Raw genomic sequence first — 17,675 nt, 5'->3', positions numbered from 1 at the left:
TAGCTGGTGCAACAATCATGGCCTGGGAAGCCTGAGGACCCTGTGGAATAGGTAGAGCCTGCAAAATCTATGGAGGTGCACCTCTCCTGAATCTGGGGCAATCCCTAACCATATGACGAGTGTCACCAGACTCAAAACAAACTCTCAAAGGACGTGACTGCTGTGACTGGCTCGGGCCTGATCGACTGGACTAACCGCTGGAAGCACCCCGTACAGGAGATACTCTAGACACTGGTAGTGTATAATAAGGATCCTGGGGCCCAGGAGTGGCCGGAGCACCGCTGGCAGCTGGAAGTGATAAATAAATAGGGAGACCCATATAACCTCTACCCTGACGAGCTGTAGTTGGGGCACGAGTACCACTTAAAGTGCCAAACTCTCGAGACCTCTTGGCTTCTCTCTCCTCTCTATCCCGAGTCAACATACCTTCCAACCTCCTAGAAATCCCTACTACCTGCTGGTATATAATATCCATATCCAACTCGTGGGCCATGTTCAATCTGATACTGGGGTTGGGCCCCTCAATGAACCGATGAACCCGCTCTCGGACAGTAGCAACCAAGATTGGTGCATACCTAGCCAAACCGCTGAATCAGACCGCATACTCTGACACGGTCATAGAACCCTGGCGCAACTGCTCAAACTCTGCGCGCCATGCATCTCTATGACTCTAAGGAACATATTCCCTCAAGAACATATCTGAAAAATAAGTCCAAGTGAGTGAAGTTCCTAAGCCGAACTATCCAACTTGTATGCCCGCCAATACTGGTAGGCCACTCCTCTAAGCTGAAATATCGTGAAATAAACCCCACTAGTCTTCGCAACACCCAAAGTTCAGAGGATACGGTGGCACTCCTCAAGAAAAACCTAGGCATTCTCTGATGCCAAGCCACTGAAATTAGGTGGGTGGTACTTCTTGAACCTCTCGAGTCTGAATTGCTACCCCTCTGAAACTACTGCCATAACCTCGGGCCGAACTGGTACAATTGGCTGCACTAGTATAACCTCCGGGGCATGGTCAACCTAGGCCAGTGGCTTTGGGGTACGGGAGGTGGGAGTCTGTGCTCCTCCCCCGGCCTGAGATGTGGCAGGAGCAAGTGGAATTAACACTGCCTGAGCTAGAGTGTCAAACATGTTCAAAAATAGGGCAAGAGTCACTTGAAGTGCAAGGGTAGTAACAGGAGTATCAGGTACCTGCTCTCAAACTGGAGCTACTGGTGGCTCTACTACAACAGCTCGTGCAGGTGCTCTGGCTGCACCACGTGGTCTTCCTCGGCCTCTAATCCGGCCTCTGTCCCGGCCCCATCCTCTTGCGGCTCCAACAAGGGGCATGGGTGTCTGATCATCGGATCTAGTTGTGTGTGTCCTCACCATCTATGAGAGAATAAAAAGACAAGAGTTTAGAATTTCGATGTCAACAAATGTGCACGATAAGGAATCAAAGAAGTGAACAATTTCCTAACAGTTCTGTAGCCTCGCAAAGATAAGTACAAACGTCTCCGATCCGTGAGACTCTACTAAACCTGCTTGTAACTCATAACACCTATGAACCTAGAGCTCTGATACCAAGATGTCACGACCCCATTTTTCCTTCCGTAGGATGTCGTGATGGAACCTAGTCTCTAAGACTAGGTAAACCTAACAATTTGCGGAATCAATGAATAATAAACTAAAGTCCAATCTCAACATATGAAATATAAATATAAAACTGTCATTCAATAATTACAACTCCCAAAACATGGTGAAAGCAAGTCACAAGCTTCTTAAAGCAAATACTAAGTATCTCTATAAATCAGAGTCTAAAGAAAAATAAGGAAAACAACATAGTAAGGATAGAGGGGGACTCCAAGGTCTGCACAAGCTAGCAGATATACCTTAAAGTCTCCACGTGCGGTCCAACTCAATAGTATCTGGTCTGGTAGGGAGAACCTGGATCTGCACACAAAGATGAACAGAATTGTAGTATGAGACACCACAACGGTACACAGTAATTGCCAAGTCTAACATCGGTAGGGTAATGACGAGGTCGACGAGGTCAGGTTAGGGCCCTACTAGTTTAAAAGAAAAGTAAGGCAGAAGATATGATAATATTTTGAAATGACTGAAAGTTTAAACAATAAGAAGTTTCAGAAAATATCAGCACAGTAAATAGAGATAAGCTACTGGGGCACTCCCTTGGAACTGCCTCGTAGTCCCAAAAGTAAATATGCAGTACAAAGGGATCTCCCGAGGAATTGCCTCGTCGTCCCAAAAGTAAATATGCAGTATAGGGGGATCTCCAATGAAACCGCCTCGTAGTCCCAAAAGTAAATATGCAGTACTAGGGGATCTCCCAAGAAACTACCTCGTAGTCCCAAAAGTAAATATGCAGTATAAGGGGATCTTCCGAGGAAGCGCCTCGTAGTCCAAAAGAATAAATGCAACAGATATCTGAAGGAAACAACAAATTTACAGTAAGAATCTCATAGTTAAAGATTTAAATCCAACCAAATAAGAAGGTAATCCAGCTAAGCATGTTGCACATATTGTAGGGAACGTAGACATATGATACTAGACTAAACATGATCATTACATATACTGAAGCAACTAAGTTAAAGAATTTAATAGAAGACTACTCAGCAAGAACTGATATTTCCAAATTTAGCTTGTGTACGCACTCGTCACCTCGCGTACACGATGATCACATGTCACAAAATGTTACAACATTATCACATTTTAAGGGGATTTCCTCCACACAAAGTTAGACAAGCCACTTACCTCAAGCCAAGCTCAATCAGTCAATAAGAATGTATTTCCCTTGATTTTCTGACTCCGATCGGCTCGAATCTAGTCACAAATAATTCGATTCAGTCAATACAAATTATAGGAATTATTTCCATATAAAAATACAGATTTTTAATAAAACCCCGAAATTTAACTCAAAAACTGCCTGTGGGGACTCATATCTCGAAACTAGACAAAACTTACAAAATATGAACGACCATTCAACAACGAGTCCAACCATACCAAATTTACCAAATTCTGACTTCAACTCGACCTCCAAATCTCAAATTCTTATTTTGAAATCCCTAGGCCCAAATCCTCTAATTTCACCTAAAAACATATAATCTAGTCAAAATACTCAGTGATAATCCAATATTATTGACTAACAATGATCCCAAGTGACTTACCTCAAGTTTTCCCGTGAATTCTCTCTGAAAGTCACCCCAAAACCGTGTTGGAAATGAACAAAAATGACAAAAAATTCGGAACCCTCTATTTTTGTACGCTGGCCAGAGGTTCCGCTTCTGCGGAATTTTTAACCGTATATGCGGTTCCGTTTTTGTGGTACATCTCCCGCTTCTGTGACACCATTCACTTCTGCGGACAAGGAGTGCACTTCTGCGTACCATCCGCTTCTGCGATGCCAGGTTCGTTTCCGCGAGCCAAATTCTACAGGTGTGATTGCATCAGTAGGCAGCATCAAGTTTCAATTGTTCTAAGTTGAAATTTGATCCGTTAACCATCCTAAACTCACCCAAGGCCTTTGGAACTTAACCAAATACACCAGCAAGTCCTAAAACATCATACGAACTTAGTCGAAACCTCATATCACATCAAACAGCGCTAAAAATACGAATCATACCTCAATTCAAGCCTAATAAACTTAAGAATTTTCAACTTCTACATTCGATGCCGAAACCTGTCAAATAAAGTTCGATTGCCCTCAAATTTTGCACACAAGTCATAAATGACATAACATAGGTATTCAAATTTTCAGAATCAGATTCCGTCCCGATATCAAAAAGTGAACTCCCCGGTCAAACTTCCAAACTTAAATTTGTATTTTAGCCATTTCAAGGCTAATTTAACTACGGACTTTCACAAAATTTGTTGAACACGCTCCTAAGTCCAAAATCATCATACGGAGCTATTGGAACCATCAAAATTCCATTTTGGGGTCGTTCACACATAAACCAACATCTGGTCAACCTTTTCAACTTAAGTTTTCATTTTGGAACCTAAGTATCTCAATTCATTTTAAAATCTTACCGGACCCGAACCAATTACCCCGGCAAGTCTCATTACAATTGTAAAGCATAAATTGATCAGTAAATGGAGGAACGAGGTTGTATAACTCAAAATGACTGGTCGAGTCGTTATAATTATGATGTGTTTGATTTACTTGTTCCACTTCAGACCATGGAAGTGTGTGTAATTTGAGACTTTAAAATTAAGCAACTAATGGTAATGAATTGGTATTGTATACATGATTTCATTATTTTCTAATTAATGAAAATATGTATTTTCTTTATTCATAAGTGAGTTTTGGGCAGAAAGTACCTGACAGGCCTACGTAACCACGTCCACTCTATTTAGCGTCGGTCGTGCTCCCCGAGTTTGGGGTGTGACACATTCGACCTTATTCGAGTTAAAACCTATTCGGCCCACGGCCTCAATTAATTAAAAGTTACATTCGACCTCGTTCGAATTAACACCTATTCGACCCACGACCTCAATTAATTTGACCTCTTTTCGAATTACTACCTACTCGGCCCATGACCTTAACCAAATGAAGGCTACCTTAAACATCATTCAACCCACCCAAGTCTATTACGAACTCGATGAGGTCGAGGAATGAATAGATATAGATTACGTAAGAATGGTTGCCCAAAAGCAACTAGCAGAATGCTACAATAACAAGAGGGCAAAGATCATGCCACTTAAAGTCGGGGAGTACCTGCTTAAAGCCAAAACATAAGCAAGCAAATACCAGCGAGAAGGAAAATTGGGAACAAACTCGGACGACCCCTACAAAATCACGGCAGCAACAAGCAAATGGCCATTTCTAGAAATAATGGAAGGAAAGCGACTATCAAACAACTACAACATTACGCACCTAAAGTACTTGAACTTTTAAAAGGACGAGGTCCCCAAAGTCGCACTCTTTTTTCGCTCGCTCGAGTTTTGTCCCAATTGGGTTTTCTCAAGGAGATTTTTAACGAGGCGATGACGGGGATACTTCAGAATTGAAGTGCACATGTGGAAAGCACCAGACGGTCAGTTCATTACTCAATCTCTCACTATCTTTCCAGCTCGACCAATGAAGGGACTAGATAGACTGGGACTGGGACTGAACTACCAGCCAGCGCCCGAAAAATATGTAAATCTCTCCAAACGTATGAATAAAGCATGAGTACATGAAAGTTTATCTCTACTCTCCAAGTAAAGCTTACATTCGACCTTATTTGAATTAACACCTATTCGGCCCACAACCTCAATTAATTAAAGGTTACATTCGACCTGGTTCGAATTAACACCTATTTGACCCACAACCTCAATTAATTAAGGGTTACATTCGACCTCATTCGAATTAACACCTTTTCGGCCCACAGCCTCAATTCTAAAAAGGTTACATTCGACCTCGTTCGAATTAACACCTATTCGGCCCACAACCTCAATTACTTAAAGGTTACATTCGAACTCGTTCGAGTTAACACCTATTCGGCCCACGACCTCAATTATTTAAAGGTTACATTCGACCTCTTTCGAATTAACACCTATTCGGCCCACGACCTCAATTAATTAAAGGTTACATTTGACCTCGTTCGAGTTAACACCTATTCAGCCCACGACCTCAATTAATTAAAGATTACATTTGACCTCGTTCGAGTTAACACCTATTCAGTATACGACCTCAATTAATTTGACCTCTTTTCGAATTACTACATAATCGGCCCACGGCCTTACCGAATAAAGGCTACCTTCAACACCGTTCAACCCACTCAAGTCTGTTAAGACAAAGGAAATCAAGCAATAAAATCACAAAAGTGCACAAATCCGAACAAAGAAAAGAAGTCGGATACAGACAACAAAACTAACACTTCATTAAGAATATTTTTTACAAAGGTGGCAGGCACGCCTACAAAAAGGTTCACATGCCCGTGGCTAAGACAAGAAATAACTAAACACCACTCTGCTCAGCAGCGTCACCCGCTTGATCATTAAGACCATCTTCACACACCTCATCGTCATCGCCAACGGGATATTCATCCTCGTACCAGGCATCCTGGTCAATCCGGTCCACGCCTGCACCCTCCTCGTTATCGCCAGCTTTATGTGTAGCGGGGTCATAGCCACAAGCAAACCTAGCTTTATGTGCCTTAGCATGTGCATTCTCAAAGTCGGCTTCTGATACAACCCCCGCCCCATCAGATTCCTGAATATATCCAGCTGGGCCTCGGTGTGAATCCATTACTCGTACAGATCCCGAGGAACATCAAGAAAAGAAAACGTGCAGGATGAGGACGACTGGGCCAATAACTGTGCCTTTTCGACCTCGAGAGCAACAACTCAATCACTAAGGCCCTCAGCCACTTTTTCTAACTCCCCTATCCGCTCATCAAGTCGCTCCTCTATGAGCCTAGCTGTATCCAAAGTGCAACCCCGCTTAAAACGGAGAACGCAGATCGTGTCCTCTAGAGCTTACATTTTTCTCGCAGCTGATAACTGGGTCGACACTGCCTTCTTCAAACCCGCCACCTTCTCAGCGACCTCGCCACTCAAAGCGACCACTCGGAGTTGACACTCCTCCAGCTTGACCCTCAATGAGACCACTTGGGCCCGAAGGTCGGCACATTGGGCCTCGACTCCCCTACTCACCTCGAGCTCCTCTTCTTTGTCCTTCAACGCCCCCTTGAGCTCACTACATTTTCCGATGAGCTTCACTAATTCATCATCATTCTCCTTTAGCTCGTTTGGAGAGCCCGAAAGTTGTTACTCTCACCAAGCCGCCTGCAAAGCTCGCGGTGTTTATCATGATACTCGTGATATTTCTGCTCCATCTTTTGGAAAATGGCCTTACGCCTCTCCTCTCGGCGGGAACTTTCGATCTGCATGATCACGGTCTGAAAAGAAAGCCAGAGCGAGAAAGAACAAAATCCGATTCAACATGAAAAACGAACATAAAAATGAAATACCAAACTTACCCTAAGAGCAATGTCGGTTGTGCTTTTCGACAAAGTGGAGTCCTTCAATTTCTTGAGGGTCTTACCCTCCACATCTGAATAGTGGGGACCAAGATAAGGGGCCACATCCTCCGTATTAACTACCAGATCCCGGTCTAGAGGGATCACAACAGTCCGCGTGGTCCCCTCCAATCTCACCTTGAGCCGGTGAGTCCTTATCTCATCATCCTAACCTCCTCGGCATCCATATCGGAGCTCGTCTTGTAACCATATTCGGCTACACTTTTGCCCTTCGTGTCAACCCGAGAGGAAGGATCCCCGGCCGGTAATGAGGTCCATGGCTCACCCCTTTGTAGGGCATCAGGGAATATCGCCAACGGCCCTTCAAAATCCATTTTGGCCTCAGGGAGCAACGTATATCGCTCGACCCCCGACGACGGTGGAATTGTGGGCAGTAGCTCGACATCATCTCTCAGGTCTATGGTTGATGTTTATCTGATGGCAAAATCCTCCATCGCCGAACTCCCCACACGGACAACTCCCTCATTGATATATATGGATCACCTCTTACGGGGAAGCAAATTATCATCATTTAGCGAAGATCCTTCCTTGTCATCCTCATCAATTAGATGACGCAGAGGAGAAGTAGTCGAAAGCCCCATTTCGGAAGTAGTCAATGACCGAGCAGGCCTCACCGTAGTAGAAAAATAGAAACGGCTTTCCTCTTGCAGAATGCCGAAGCAGGAGCCTTCTGCCTCCTTGAAGACCCTTAGGCTGCCAAAGAGATTAGAACATCAACTCTTACATAAAGTTGTAATGAGCAAGCGAATACAATGTCAGAACAACATATGTAAAAGATCACTGTATGGATGAATACAGACGGACAAACTCACCGGTCACTGAAAGCTTGAGCCCGAACTTCTTGATAAAGGCCGGCCATTCACAAATCCCCACTATGTGAGGAAAGACCTAGCTAACCCAGTCGTGAATATCCGCAACCAAAGGAGGGGGCGCAGTATCAGATGAACGAGGGAAAGGCAGAATATTAGGCTACAATCAAAGCGAGAAAATTAAGCGCTTAGCAAAAAATAATTACGGGCATAATTCCATGCCTTAGGAAATCCATTCGCGTTGGGCACCACGTCCTCGGTCTTGACGTATAAGTAGCTGAGCCATAATCAATTATTTGCTTTATCGTGCATCTTTACTACCAAATTCTTACTTCCTCGATGGCGAATATGCAACATCGTCCCTCTATAGAAATTAGGTGTGAAGAGGTGCATCAGGTGGCGAAGCGAGATCCCACGGCCAGCCAATTCCGCGTATTTCATCAACATGCAGATAAGTTTGTAGATGTAAGGTAAAAGTTGGGCTTGGGAGACGCAGAAGTAGCAACAAAATTCCTCTACCAATGGGAGAAGGGGAAAGGAGTAGCCTACATAGAACAGATATGCTAGAATGTGCAGTATCTGGGAAATGAATCTACACCACGTCGCGCTCCGCAGGGACCAGATCGATGTGGGCTAGAATTTTGAACTTCACCCTGAACTTCGAGCATCGATTCCGAGGCCTCGGGGTCGTCCTCGGGTAGCTTCGAGCAATTAGATCGAGGATTTTCACTATGAGGAATCACTACTAAAAAATTAGGTTTTAGCGACGAACAAATTCTATAGCTAAACAGAAAATTCCGTCGCTAATCACATTTAGCGACGGATTAGCAACAAATTATTAAGAAATTCTGTTAGCTACGAGCGTTTTAGCGATGACGTTCGTAGCTAATTCAAGTTTTTTTTTGTAGTGAATTATTTCCTCCACCGTAGGGAACCCCTTATCCTCGAGGGCAGCAGAAGCGCTGTCATCGTAAGGAGGCACACACACCGCCAGGGGAGCAAGATTAGATGCCGCAGCAGAGCCGGAAGTTGAGTTAACCATAGTCTTGAAGGAATATGTCTAAAGAACTGAATTTGGAAGCAAAAGTCACTAGAACCAGAGGAATGGGCATGCAATGACGAAGCAGAATAGAGACTAGGGTTCAATATGGAAAACAAAACAGAGAAATATAGGGGATTCAATATCGGATAAAAGCAAAACAAACTCAAATGGCCTCAGATCCCTATTTATAAGTGCTCGAGCACCAAAACCAAGAAATCAATCCATCATTATCCAGCGCAGATATCGAAACGACATAGGCGTAATAAACGACACATAGCGTCCGGAAAATACGTCATAATGACGCATGATGTCATGACGACATTTTGAAAAGACGCATCCCCAAAGCTTGCAACTTACAAAAAGTCATGTTACCACCTTGCCTAAAGCACCGCTACCCAACTTGCTCGCCCGATTTCATCAACAACGACAAAACAGAGTCTGCTCACCAAGGCCACCCGACCTCGGCCTTAATAATCGGAAGGGCTAACTGTATAGGCCAAAAATATGCCATTGGAATATTAAGCATAAAATGGCATTAATGAATGTCATCGGTCGAGCTCGCCTAAGCCATAGTGAGATTAACGGTCGCGGTGTCAATATAAGTTGTGATCGAGATATCAATAGAGCGCAGTCAAAATGTCAACAAGGGTCGAGGTCGAGATCGATTATTAGTGATAAGACTTGTAGCGACTAATTTGTCAGAATATGTTATTAAAAAGGAGAATATGCAAGTGAATATTCCCGGTGTTTGTACTATTAGGGTTTTCTAAAAAAATGAGCCCATATATATAGAAAGAAGAGACAATGATAAGAGCATGTAATATTTTTCTGATAAGAAGACTTTTGAGAAGAAGACTTCCTTTCGGATAAAAACACAAAGACTACCTTTTTTATAAAGATTCTCGTTCATATTATTCACCTCTTTTCCACCAGATCCAAGGATTGTTCATGCAAATCTTGGATCTATCTGTCATCCATCGTTGTCAGGCAGAATATTCATCGTGTCCATTCATTATCGGGTGAATCATTCTTTTTATTTACATAAATTCCATTTATTGACATTTATTGCTAGATATATCTCATTTAATATTGTTGTTGCAAGAGTATTTTATATTTATTGTCATCAATCACATGCGAACTCAGTCTCATCTATTGTGCATCCTTACGCTTAATATCTAGAGTCATTATCCTTAACTAGATTTGATCATTCATTATATAATTTTAATAGTTTAACTGGAGATTATATTTCTTGGTCAAACAAAGGTAAGAAAGTATGGTTTGCCTGGCGGGTGGCGTTAGTTGGGTGACAGTCACGTCTAGGTAGTAGTTTGGGACGTGACAAATAAATCAAGATAATTTGTAAACTTAACAAGGATATCAGTAATTTAGTAATTAATGTCAATGAAGATTTAGAATTAAATCATTTCGATTATTGTGTACACATTATTTGGTCGCGTGTGCAATATATATAAGGCATCTCAGTTTACATCTAGTGGGGGTTATATACGTTCTTTTTCTTTTTCCCTTAGGAAGTTTCTATCACATCTTAATTTCTCTACCTGCTAGGTAAATAATATTTAGTCTTTGTAGTTGTTGAAGGAAGCTCCAGCCTCTAGTACTATGCGTTTAAAAAGTTTACCAATTGATGACTTGGTAATATAGAAGCTAATTAATTCACAATTTGTTAAGGAAAAATTGACGACCAATTCAAAACAAATATTTATCTATAAATAGGAAGCTTTACTTATTAAGTTTGTAAGAGATCAACAAAGGAAAGATCATTTAAATTGTTTCATAAGATAGTTTATACTAGAAATGGCTCTCAAAGCATTTGTATTAACCATTGCAATAATGGCTTTGTTATCTTCAATGAGCCATGCATTTGATCCCAGTCCTTTGCAGGATATTTGTGTCGCTGTTGACGACTCCATGGCTGCTGGTATATGATCAAATAATTATTTTGAATGCAAAAATCAATCTGGTCTTAGCAATTTTTATGAATATTTGTGTGCTTTTCTCCTATCCTTTTTGTTTGTTTTTTTAATTATTGAAACTTCCTTTGCAGTTTTTGTGAACGGAAAAATTTGCAAGGATCCAAAGCAGGTTATGGCAAATGATTTCTTTAAATCAGGTCTAAACATACCTGGAAATACCTCAAATCAACTTGGATCTGCTGTAACTGCTGTGAACGTCGGCAACTTACCTGGACTCAACACTCTGGGCATTTCATTAGCGCGCATTGATTATGCGCCATATGGTCTCAACCCACCTCATACACACCCCCGAGGAACTGAGATTCTTGCTGTCCTTGAGGGCACACTCTACGTCGGCTTTGTCCTTTCAAACCCTGGTCCAAATATGAAGAACAAGCTCTTTACCAAGATTCTAAATCCTGGAGATGTGTTCGTTTTCCCAATAGGTCTCATTCATTTTCAGTTTAATGTTGGAAAGACTAATGCCGTTGCATTTGCTGGACTCAGTAGTCAAAATCCAGGAGTCATCACTATTGCGAATGCAGTATTTGGTTCAGACCCACCAATCAATCCTGATGTTCTCGCGAAAGCATTCCAAGTTGACAACAAAGTTGTGGATTACCTCCAATCCCAATTCTGGTGGGATAACAACTAAAATAATAGCAAACTATATTAAGCTACAAATAGTTATGGTTATGTGAACTGCTTGTGTCACATAAATAAGTAATGTTGCCGACTGGTTTTCCTCTCCATTATACTGTGATGTATTGGATGAGGATATGTTATGGCTTGTTATGGAATAAAATTAAGTCTCCTGTTTGTGATATTCATCTTTCTCTTTGAAACAAAGTACAAGCGAAAAAGAAAGAAAAACATTGCTTAGTTCTTGCGGGAGTGGTATGCTTACCATTCACTGTCACTTTCCAGGCAACTTTATTTTTCGCAATCTTTACACCGACGCATAAAAGAAAATTTTATTTGGGATAGATAAGATCCATTCATCCTTAACCAGAAGTATAATATTCGAGTCTTGGGAATGAAATAAATTCTGATAGGAAGCACTAGAAACACACGAGAAATAACAACTTAAGAGATAGTAAACTAAGCAAGTTAAATATTTAGATGTTGCTTATACATGTGTTATTTCACGTTGTATTTTGCAAAAAATAATCACAAGTAGTATATGTTGACGTTACTTGAGCAGTAAACTCTCTTTTCCCTGGACGGGATTGCGGGAGCTTGGAAGAAACTTGGAAATTCACATTAAAATTGTATTTGAAGGGATGCAATAGCTGCAAACATGTAGCAACCAGAAAACCATAGCTGGCTTTTGAAACAACAATAACAACAACCCAGTATAATCCCACTAGTGGGATCTGGGGAGGGTAGTGTGTACGCAGACCTTACCCCTATCCTGGGGTAGAGAGACTGTTTCCGATAGACCCTCGGCTCCCTCCCTTCAAAAACTCTCCACCTTGCTTTTGGGGTGACTCGAAGTCACAACCTCTTGGTTGGAAGTGGAGGGTGCTCACCACTAGAGCAACCCATTGAATTAGCAAGTCAATAATCTGTGAGAACTTAACTCTACTTAGATTCCATCTGTCCAAACTTCCTTTGTGGTTTCTGTTTTCTTGTTTATGCTGTTTTCTCTGCCTCAAGTGCACACAGCGTGTAAATTTTCTAATATTTCTCACTGAACCTCAAAGGTAAATGCTTATACACAAGTCTAGTTTTTAAGCCTTGTACTAGTATAGTGATAGACATTCCAGGCATTCAAGCATACGAAAAGATCAAGGAAAACCAGTCCAAAGAACTAGATCCTGGATTTTATTTATGATTTCTTAAATTCAAAAAACAAGAATAAATAATAACATCATAGTATCATTTGGCTTGTACCAAAATTTAGTTGTTGTCCCACCAGAATTGTGATTGGAGATAATCGATCACTTTCTTATCAACTTGGAATGCTTTGGCGAGGACATCAGCATTAATTGGTGGATCTGAGCCAAAAACTGCATTAGCAATAGTGATAACTCCTGGATTTTGGCTGCTGAGTCCAGCAAATGCAACAGCCGTAGTCTTTCCAATGTTAAACTGAAAATGAATGAGACCTATTGGAAAAACAAACACATCTCCAGGTTTTAGGATCTTTGTAAAGAGTTTGTTCTTCATATTTGGTCCGGGATTTGAAAGGACAAAACCGACATAGAGAGTACCCTCGAGTACAACAAGAACCTCAGTTGCTCTAGGGTGAGTATGAGGTGGGTTGAGACCATATGGTGCATAATCAATACGAACTAATGAAATGCCTAGAGTGTTAAGTCCAGGTAAGTTGCCGACATTCACAGCAGTTACAGCTGATCCGACTTGATTTGAAGTATTTCCAGGTATGTTTAGGCCTGATTTGAAGAAGTCATCGGCATTGACAACCTTTGGATCCTTGCATATTTTTCCATTCACGAAAACTGCGTAAAAAATCATTATTAGAAAATGAAAATAACAACAGGTACATGTGAAAACAAACAATCAAATTTTTAGTTCGGTAATTTACCAGCAGCCATAGAGTCGTTAACAGCAACACAAAAATCTTGCAAAGGACTAGGATCAGATGCATGGCTTATTGAAGAGACAACAGCCAAAATGGCAATGGTTAATACAAACAACTTGAGAGCCATTGCAAATTAGAAACAACTCAGTATGTATTGAAACACTTTGTTTATCTGCAAGAAATAAGATTAGAGTGGTGTGCCTATTTATAGATGAAAATTTGTTTGAATCGGACTTCAAACTTCCCCTAAACAAAGTGTGGATTAGGCTTCTGCATTACCAAGTCATCAACGGTGAATTTTTAAATATTTGTGTCGTGATGTTCTGTCAACAACAATTACGACTAAATCTTAAATTTTCTTAGATTGTACAAACAGTTAGCAACTATTATCAAAGACTTAATCATATTTTTCGATGGCTTAATTAAAAGTTAAATCCTCCAGACCAGTTTGGGATTAATGGTCATGACAATGATGGGAAAAAAAATAAGAAAACAATAATAGGAAGAGCAGTTGAGATATGATAGAAACTTTCTAACTATAGAAATAATAAGAATTGAATCGTCACAATATGTAGACGTTATAAACAACATATTAGCAGCCAAAAGAATACAGGAATATCTGAACTTGAACTTACTATCCCTAACTCCTAATTAACATTCAAATCTGATAGTATTCATTTTGGTAAATTTGAAATTTATCAAATCAATAACTGGATCGATTATTGCATTCTTAAAATTAATAAAATTTTGATGGTACAAAAATTTGTGTAGAAATATTACTCTTTCACCGCACTTGTGTTCATCCGTACTTAATTATGTTATTTTCTTTAATTTCTTACTCTCTCCTCTACAATCAAGAACACTTGTGTTTGCACTAAACCACAGGAGTGCGTTATTTAAATAACGTACGTAATGAGCCGAGAATATATATTAATTAAACATGACTAAGAAATAAATATGCAAACTCTTCATACATTTGTCGATTTGATATAAACATCGGAAGTGTAAATAAATTTGTACGACAAGGTTAATTTTTTTTTCTTTCCATTTAACCGCAAGGTTCATTCGCTGAAGGTGATACTGTAACGACCCGGCCTGTCGTTTTGACTATTTCAGTCCCAGTCCCCCATTTACTGTGCAATTTATACCTTACAGTTGATACATAACTTATCGGGTTAGTTGGTTCGGGTCCGGAAGGAATTCGGAGTGAAATGAGACACTTAATCTCACAATTGAAAAATTTAAGTTAGAAAAGTTGACCGAATGTGGGCCTACGTATAAAAGACCTCGGATTTGAATTCTGATAATTCTAACAGCTCCGTATGGTGATTTTGGACTTTGGAGTGTGTCCAGAAAGAAAATTATTTGGAGGTCCGTAGTGGAATTAGGCTTGAAATGCCAAAAGTTGCATTTTTGGGAAGTTTGACCGGGGGGTTGACTTTTTGATATCGGGGTCGGAATCCGATTCTGAAAAATTGAAATACCTCTGTTATGTCATTTATGCTTTGTGTGCAAAATTTGAGGTCAATCGGACGTGATTTGATTGGTTCCGGAGTTATTTGTAGAAATTAAAAATTTCAAAGTTCATTAGGCTTGAATTGGAGTGTAATTCATGGTTTTAGCATTGTTTGAGGTGATTTGAGGGTTCGACTAAGTTCGTATAATATTTTAGGACTTGTTGGTATATTTGGTTGAGGTCCCGAGGGGCTCGGGTGAGTTTTGGATGGTTAACGGATCAAAAATTTGGACTTGAACACCTGCTGGAATTTTCTGATACCGATGTTGTTTTCCTTCTACCCGATCACGTGAATGTGTCTGCGATCGCGTAGGCTTAGTTTGTCAGTGGAGGTTTTTGTTTTACGCGATCGCGTGGGGATATCTGCGATCGCGTAGGGTTAATTTGAGGCAGTGATATTTTGTGCTTCGCGATCGCGTGAAGCGGGACGCGATCGCGTAGCTATGTGAGTTTGTTATTCGCGAACGCGTGAAGAAGGTCGCGTTCGCGTAGAGGAAATGGGGCAGAAATGGAAATCACGTGTTTGTGTTTCACAATCACGTAGTTAGGTCCGCGATCGCGTAGGTCTGTGATGTTGTGCATCGCGATCGCGTGGGAAAGTCCACGATCGGGTAGAGTTAAATGTGGGCGATGAAAAATTGTTCTTCGCGATCGTGTGAGAATGTTCGCGATCGCGTAGAGCAAATGTCTGGGCAGAGAGTTTAAGTTTTGAAAATTTCATTTTCAGTTTTCGACGGATTGGAGCTCGGAAAGAGGCGATTTTCGGGAGTTTTTCAAGGAAAATAACGGAGTAAGTGTTCTTAACTCAATATTGGTTAAATTACCCGAAAATATGATTGTGTTTATCATTTAATTGGTGAATTAAGTTGGAAAAGTTTGAAAACCCTCTTGGTTTATGTCATGACCCAAAATCCCAACCCTTGTGATGGCGCCTATCTCGATACTAGGCAAGCCAATAATCTCAATAAACCACAATTTTTCTTAAGTTTGAAAATATAATATTTAAATACAATACAAAATCTCACAAATACTGATACGAACACTCCCCAAAATCTGGTGTCACTGAATACATGAGCATCTAATATAAATTCAAGTCTGGAAAATACGGTCTATAATAGTCTGAGACCAAATACAGTAAACAAGGAGATAGAGAAGGAGAGACAAGGTCTGCGGAACACGACAACTACCTCAAAATCTCGTGAAAATCAACTATGCGAAATGATCAACACCCGCTATGTCCGGGAATTTCTGGATCTGCACACGAAGTGCAGGATGTAGTATGAGTACAACCAACTCCGCAAGTAACAATAATAACTAAGAAACTAAAGATAATGACGAGCTACACAGTTATAATTCACTTTCAATAATTCCAGCAAAGAATAGACAACTCATCACAACAACTCAACCACTCGGCTCTCAGCCCTCAGCACTCACACTCAATGGGTACCCGCGCTCACTGGGAGTGTACAGACTCCGGAGGGGCTCCTACAGCCCAAGCGCCATAATCTGCACGGACAACTCACGTGTTGCACTGACAACTCACGTGCCATAATATCCTTACCTCGCCGACAGGCCCTCGGCCTTACTTAGTCCTCAACCTCTCTAGTCTCTCGGGCTCTTAGAAATCATAAAGATCAGCCCAAATAAAGATAACATAATACATCAACAAATATCAAGAAAGACTGAGGTATGATACGCAAGTAAAATCATGACTAAGCACAAGATAGCAATTAGCAAATAATTCAACAAGTATGTGACCTCTGTGGGTCCCAATAGTACTATCACATAGCTTAAGCATGATTTCTAACATTGATTTACAGTCAAATTTCTTCAACACATAGAGAGCAAATAACTAACAACAAGTTATTCAACTTTACAGTTTCACGGGACGGACCAAGTCACAATCCCCTCGGTGCACGCTCACACGCTCGTCACCTAGCATGTGCGTCACCTCCAAAATATTCACATGACACAAAATTCCAGGGTTTCATACCCGTAGGACCAGATTTATACTTGTTACTTACCTCAAGCCGTGAAATTCTTATTTTGCAATGTCCTTTCCTCGTGAATTGGCCTCCAAATGCCTCAAATCTTGCCATAAATAATTCGTTTCAGTCAATAAAATTAATTGAAATTAATCCCATAAGAAAATGCTAATTTTCCATAAAAATCTAATTTTTAGCTCAAACATCGCCCGTGGGGCCTACGTCTCGGAGCCCGACAAAAGTTACAAAATCCGAAAGCCCATTCAACCACGAGTCTACCCATACCAATTTTACCAAAATCCGACCTCAACTCGACCCTGAAATCTACAAATCTTATTTTCAAATTTCTAAGTTCCAATCTCCGATTTACACCTCAAAATCATGTAATCTAGTCGGATTGTTCAATAATAATTTAATATTATTGAGTAGAAATGATCACAAGGGACTTACCTCAAGTTTTCCTTGAAAATCTATCAAAAATCGCCTCTCTTCAAGCTCCAATTTGTAAAAAACATGGCGAATGATACGAAGTCCGTGTTTTATAATACTGTCTAGACAGCCTCGGTTTTGCCTCGATCTTGGCCTTCGATCGAGGTCCACGATCCTGGGTCTCGATCCTGGGCCTCGATTATGGCTCTCGACCCTGGCCTTCGATCATGTCTTCGACCCTGGCCTTCGATCATGTCTTCGAACCTGGTCCTCGGCCCTGCCTTCGATCGTGGCCCTCAACCCTGGGCTCGATCGTGGCTCGATTTTGGGCTCAAATCTGCCATA

At 41.0% G+C, this 17,675-nt stretch overlaps 2 protein-coding genes across 2 annotated transcripts; one reads left to right on the top strand and one right to left on the bottom strand.

Moving 5' to 3' along the window:
* The first annotated feature begins 10,626 nt into the window (after positions 1 to 10,626).
* Positions 10,627 to 11,678, top strand: LOC142173302 (germin-like protein subfamily 1 member 20). Its single transcript, XM_075238627.1, has 2 exons — positions 10,627 to 10,818; positions 10,945 to 11,678. The coding sequence occupies exons 1-2, from the start codon at positions 10,695 to 10,697 to the stop codon at positions 11,505 to 11,507; spliced, it is 687 nt and encodes a 228-aa protein (XP_075094728.1). The 5' UTR covers positions 10,627 to 10,694; the 3' UTR covers positions 11,508 to 11,678.
* Positions 11,679 to 12,656: 978 nt separating this feature from the next.
* On the bottom strand, positions 12,657 to 13,589 carry LOC107794910 (putative germin-like protein 2-1). Its single transcript, XM_016617472.2, has 2 exons — positions 13,404 to 13,589; positions 12,657 to 13,317 (listed from the first exon to the last, which is right to left on the bottom strand). The coding sequence occupies exons 1-2, from the start codon at positions 13,525 to 13,527 to the stop codon at positions 12,755 to 12,757; spliced, it is 687 nt and encodes a 228-aa protein (XP_016472958.1). The 5' UTR covers positions 13,528 to 13,589; the 3' UTR covers positions 12,657 to 12,754.
* Positions 13,590 to 17,675: the final 4,086 nt, after the last annotated feature.

The sequence above is a fragment of the Nicotiana tabacum genome, chromosome 19 (assembly GCF_000715075.1).
Source record: "Nicotiana tabacum cultivar K326 chromosome 19, ASM71507v2, whole genome shotgun sequence".
NCBI classification, from domain to species: Eukaryota; Viridiplantae; Streptophyta; class Magnoliopsida; order Solanales; family Solanaceae; genus Nicotiana; species Nicotiana tabacum.
The sequence above is the reverse complement of the archived record's forward strand: the minus strand, read 5'-3'. Positions and strand labels throughout refer to the sequence as shown.

Coding starts and splice junctions, on each gene's coding strand:
- LOC142173302 (XM_075238627.1), top strand. CDS start 10,695: ATGGCTCTCAAAGCATTTGTATTAACCATTGCAATAATGGCTTTGTTA. Junction 10,819..10,944: donor TGACGACTCCATGGCTGCTG/GTATATGATCAA, acceptor CTTCCTTTGCAG/TTTTTGTGAACGGAAAAATT.
- LOC107794910 (XM_016617472.2), bottom strand. CDS start 13,527: ATGGCTCTCAAGTTGTTTGTATTAACCATTGCCATTTTGGCTGTTGTC. Junction 13,318..13,403: donor TAACGACTCTATGGCTGCTG/GTAAATTACCGA, acceptor TTTTTTACGCAG/TTTTCGTGAATGGAAAAATA.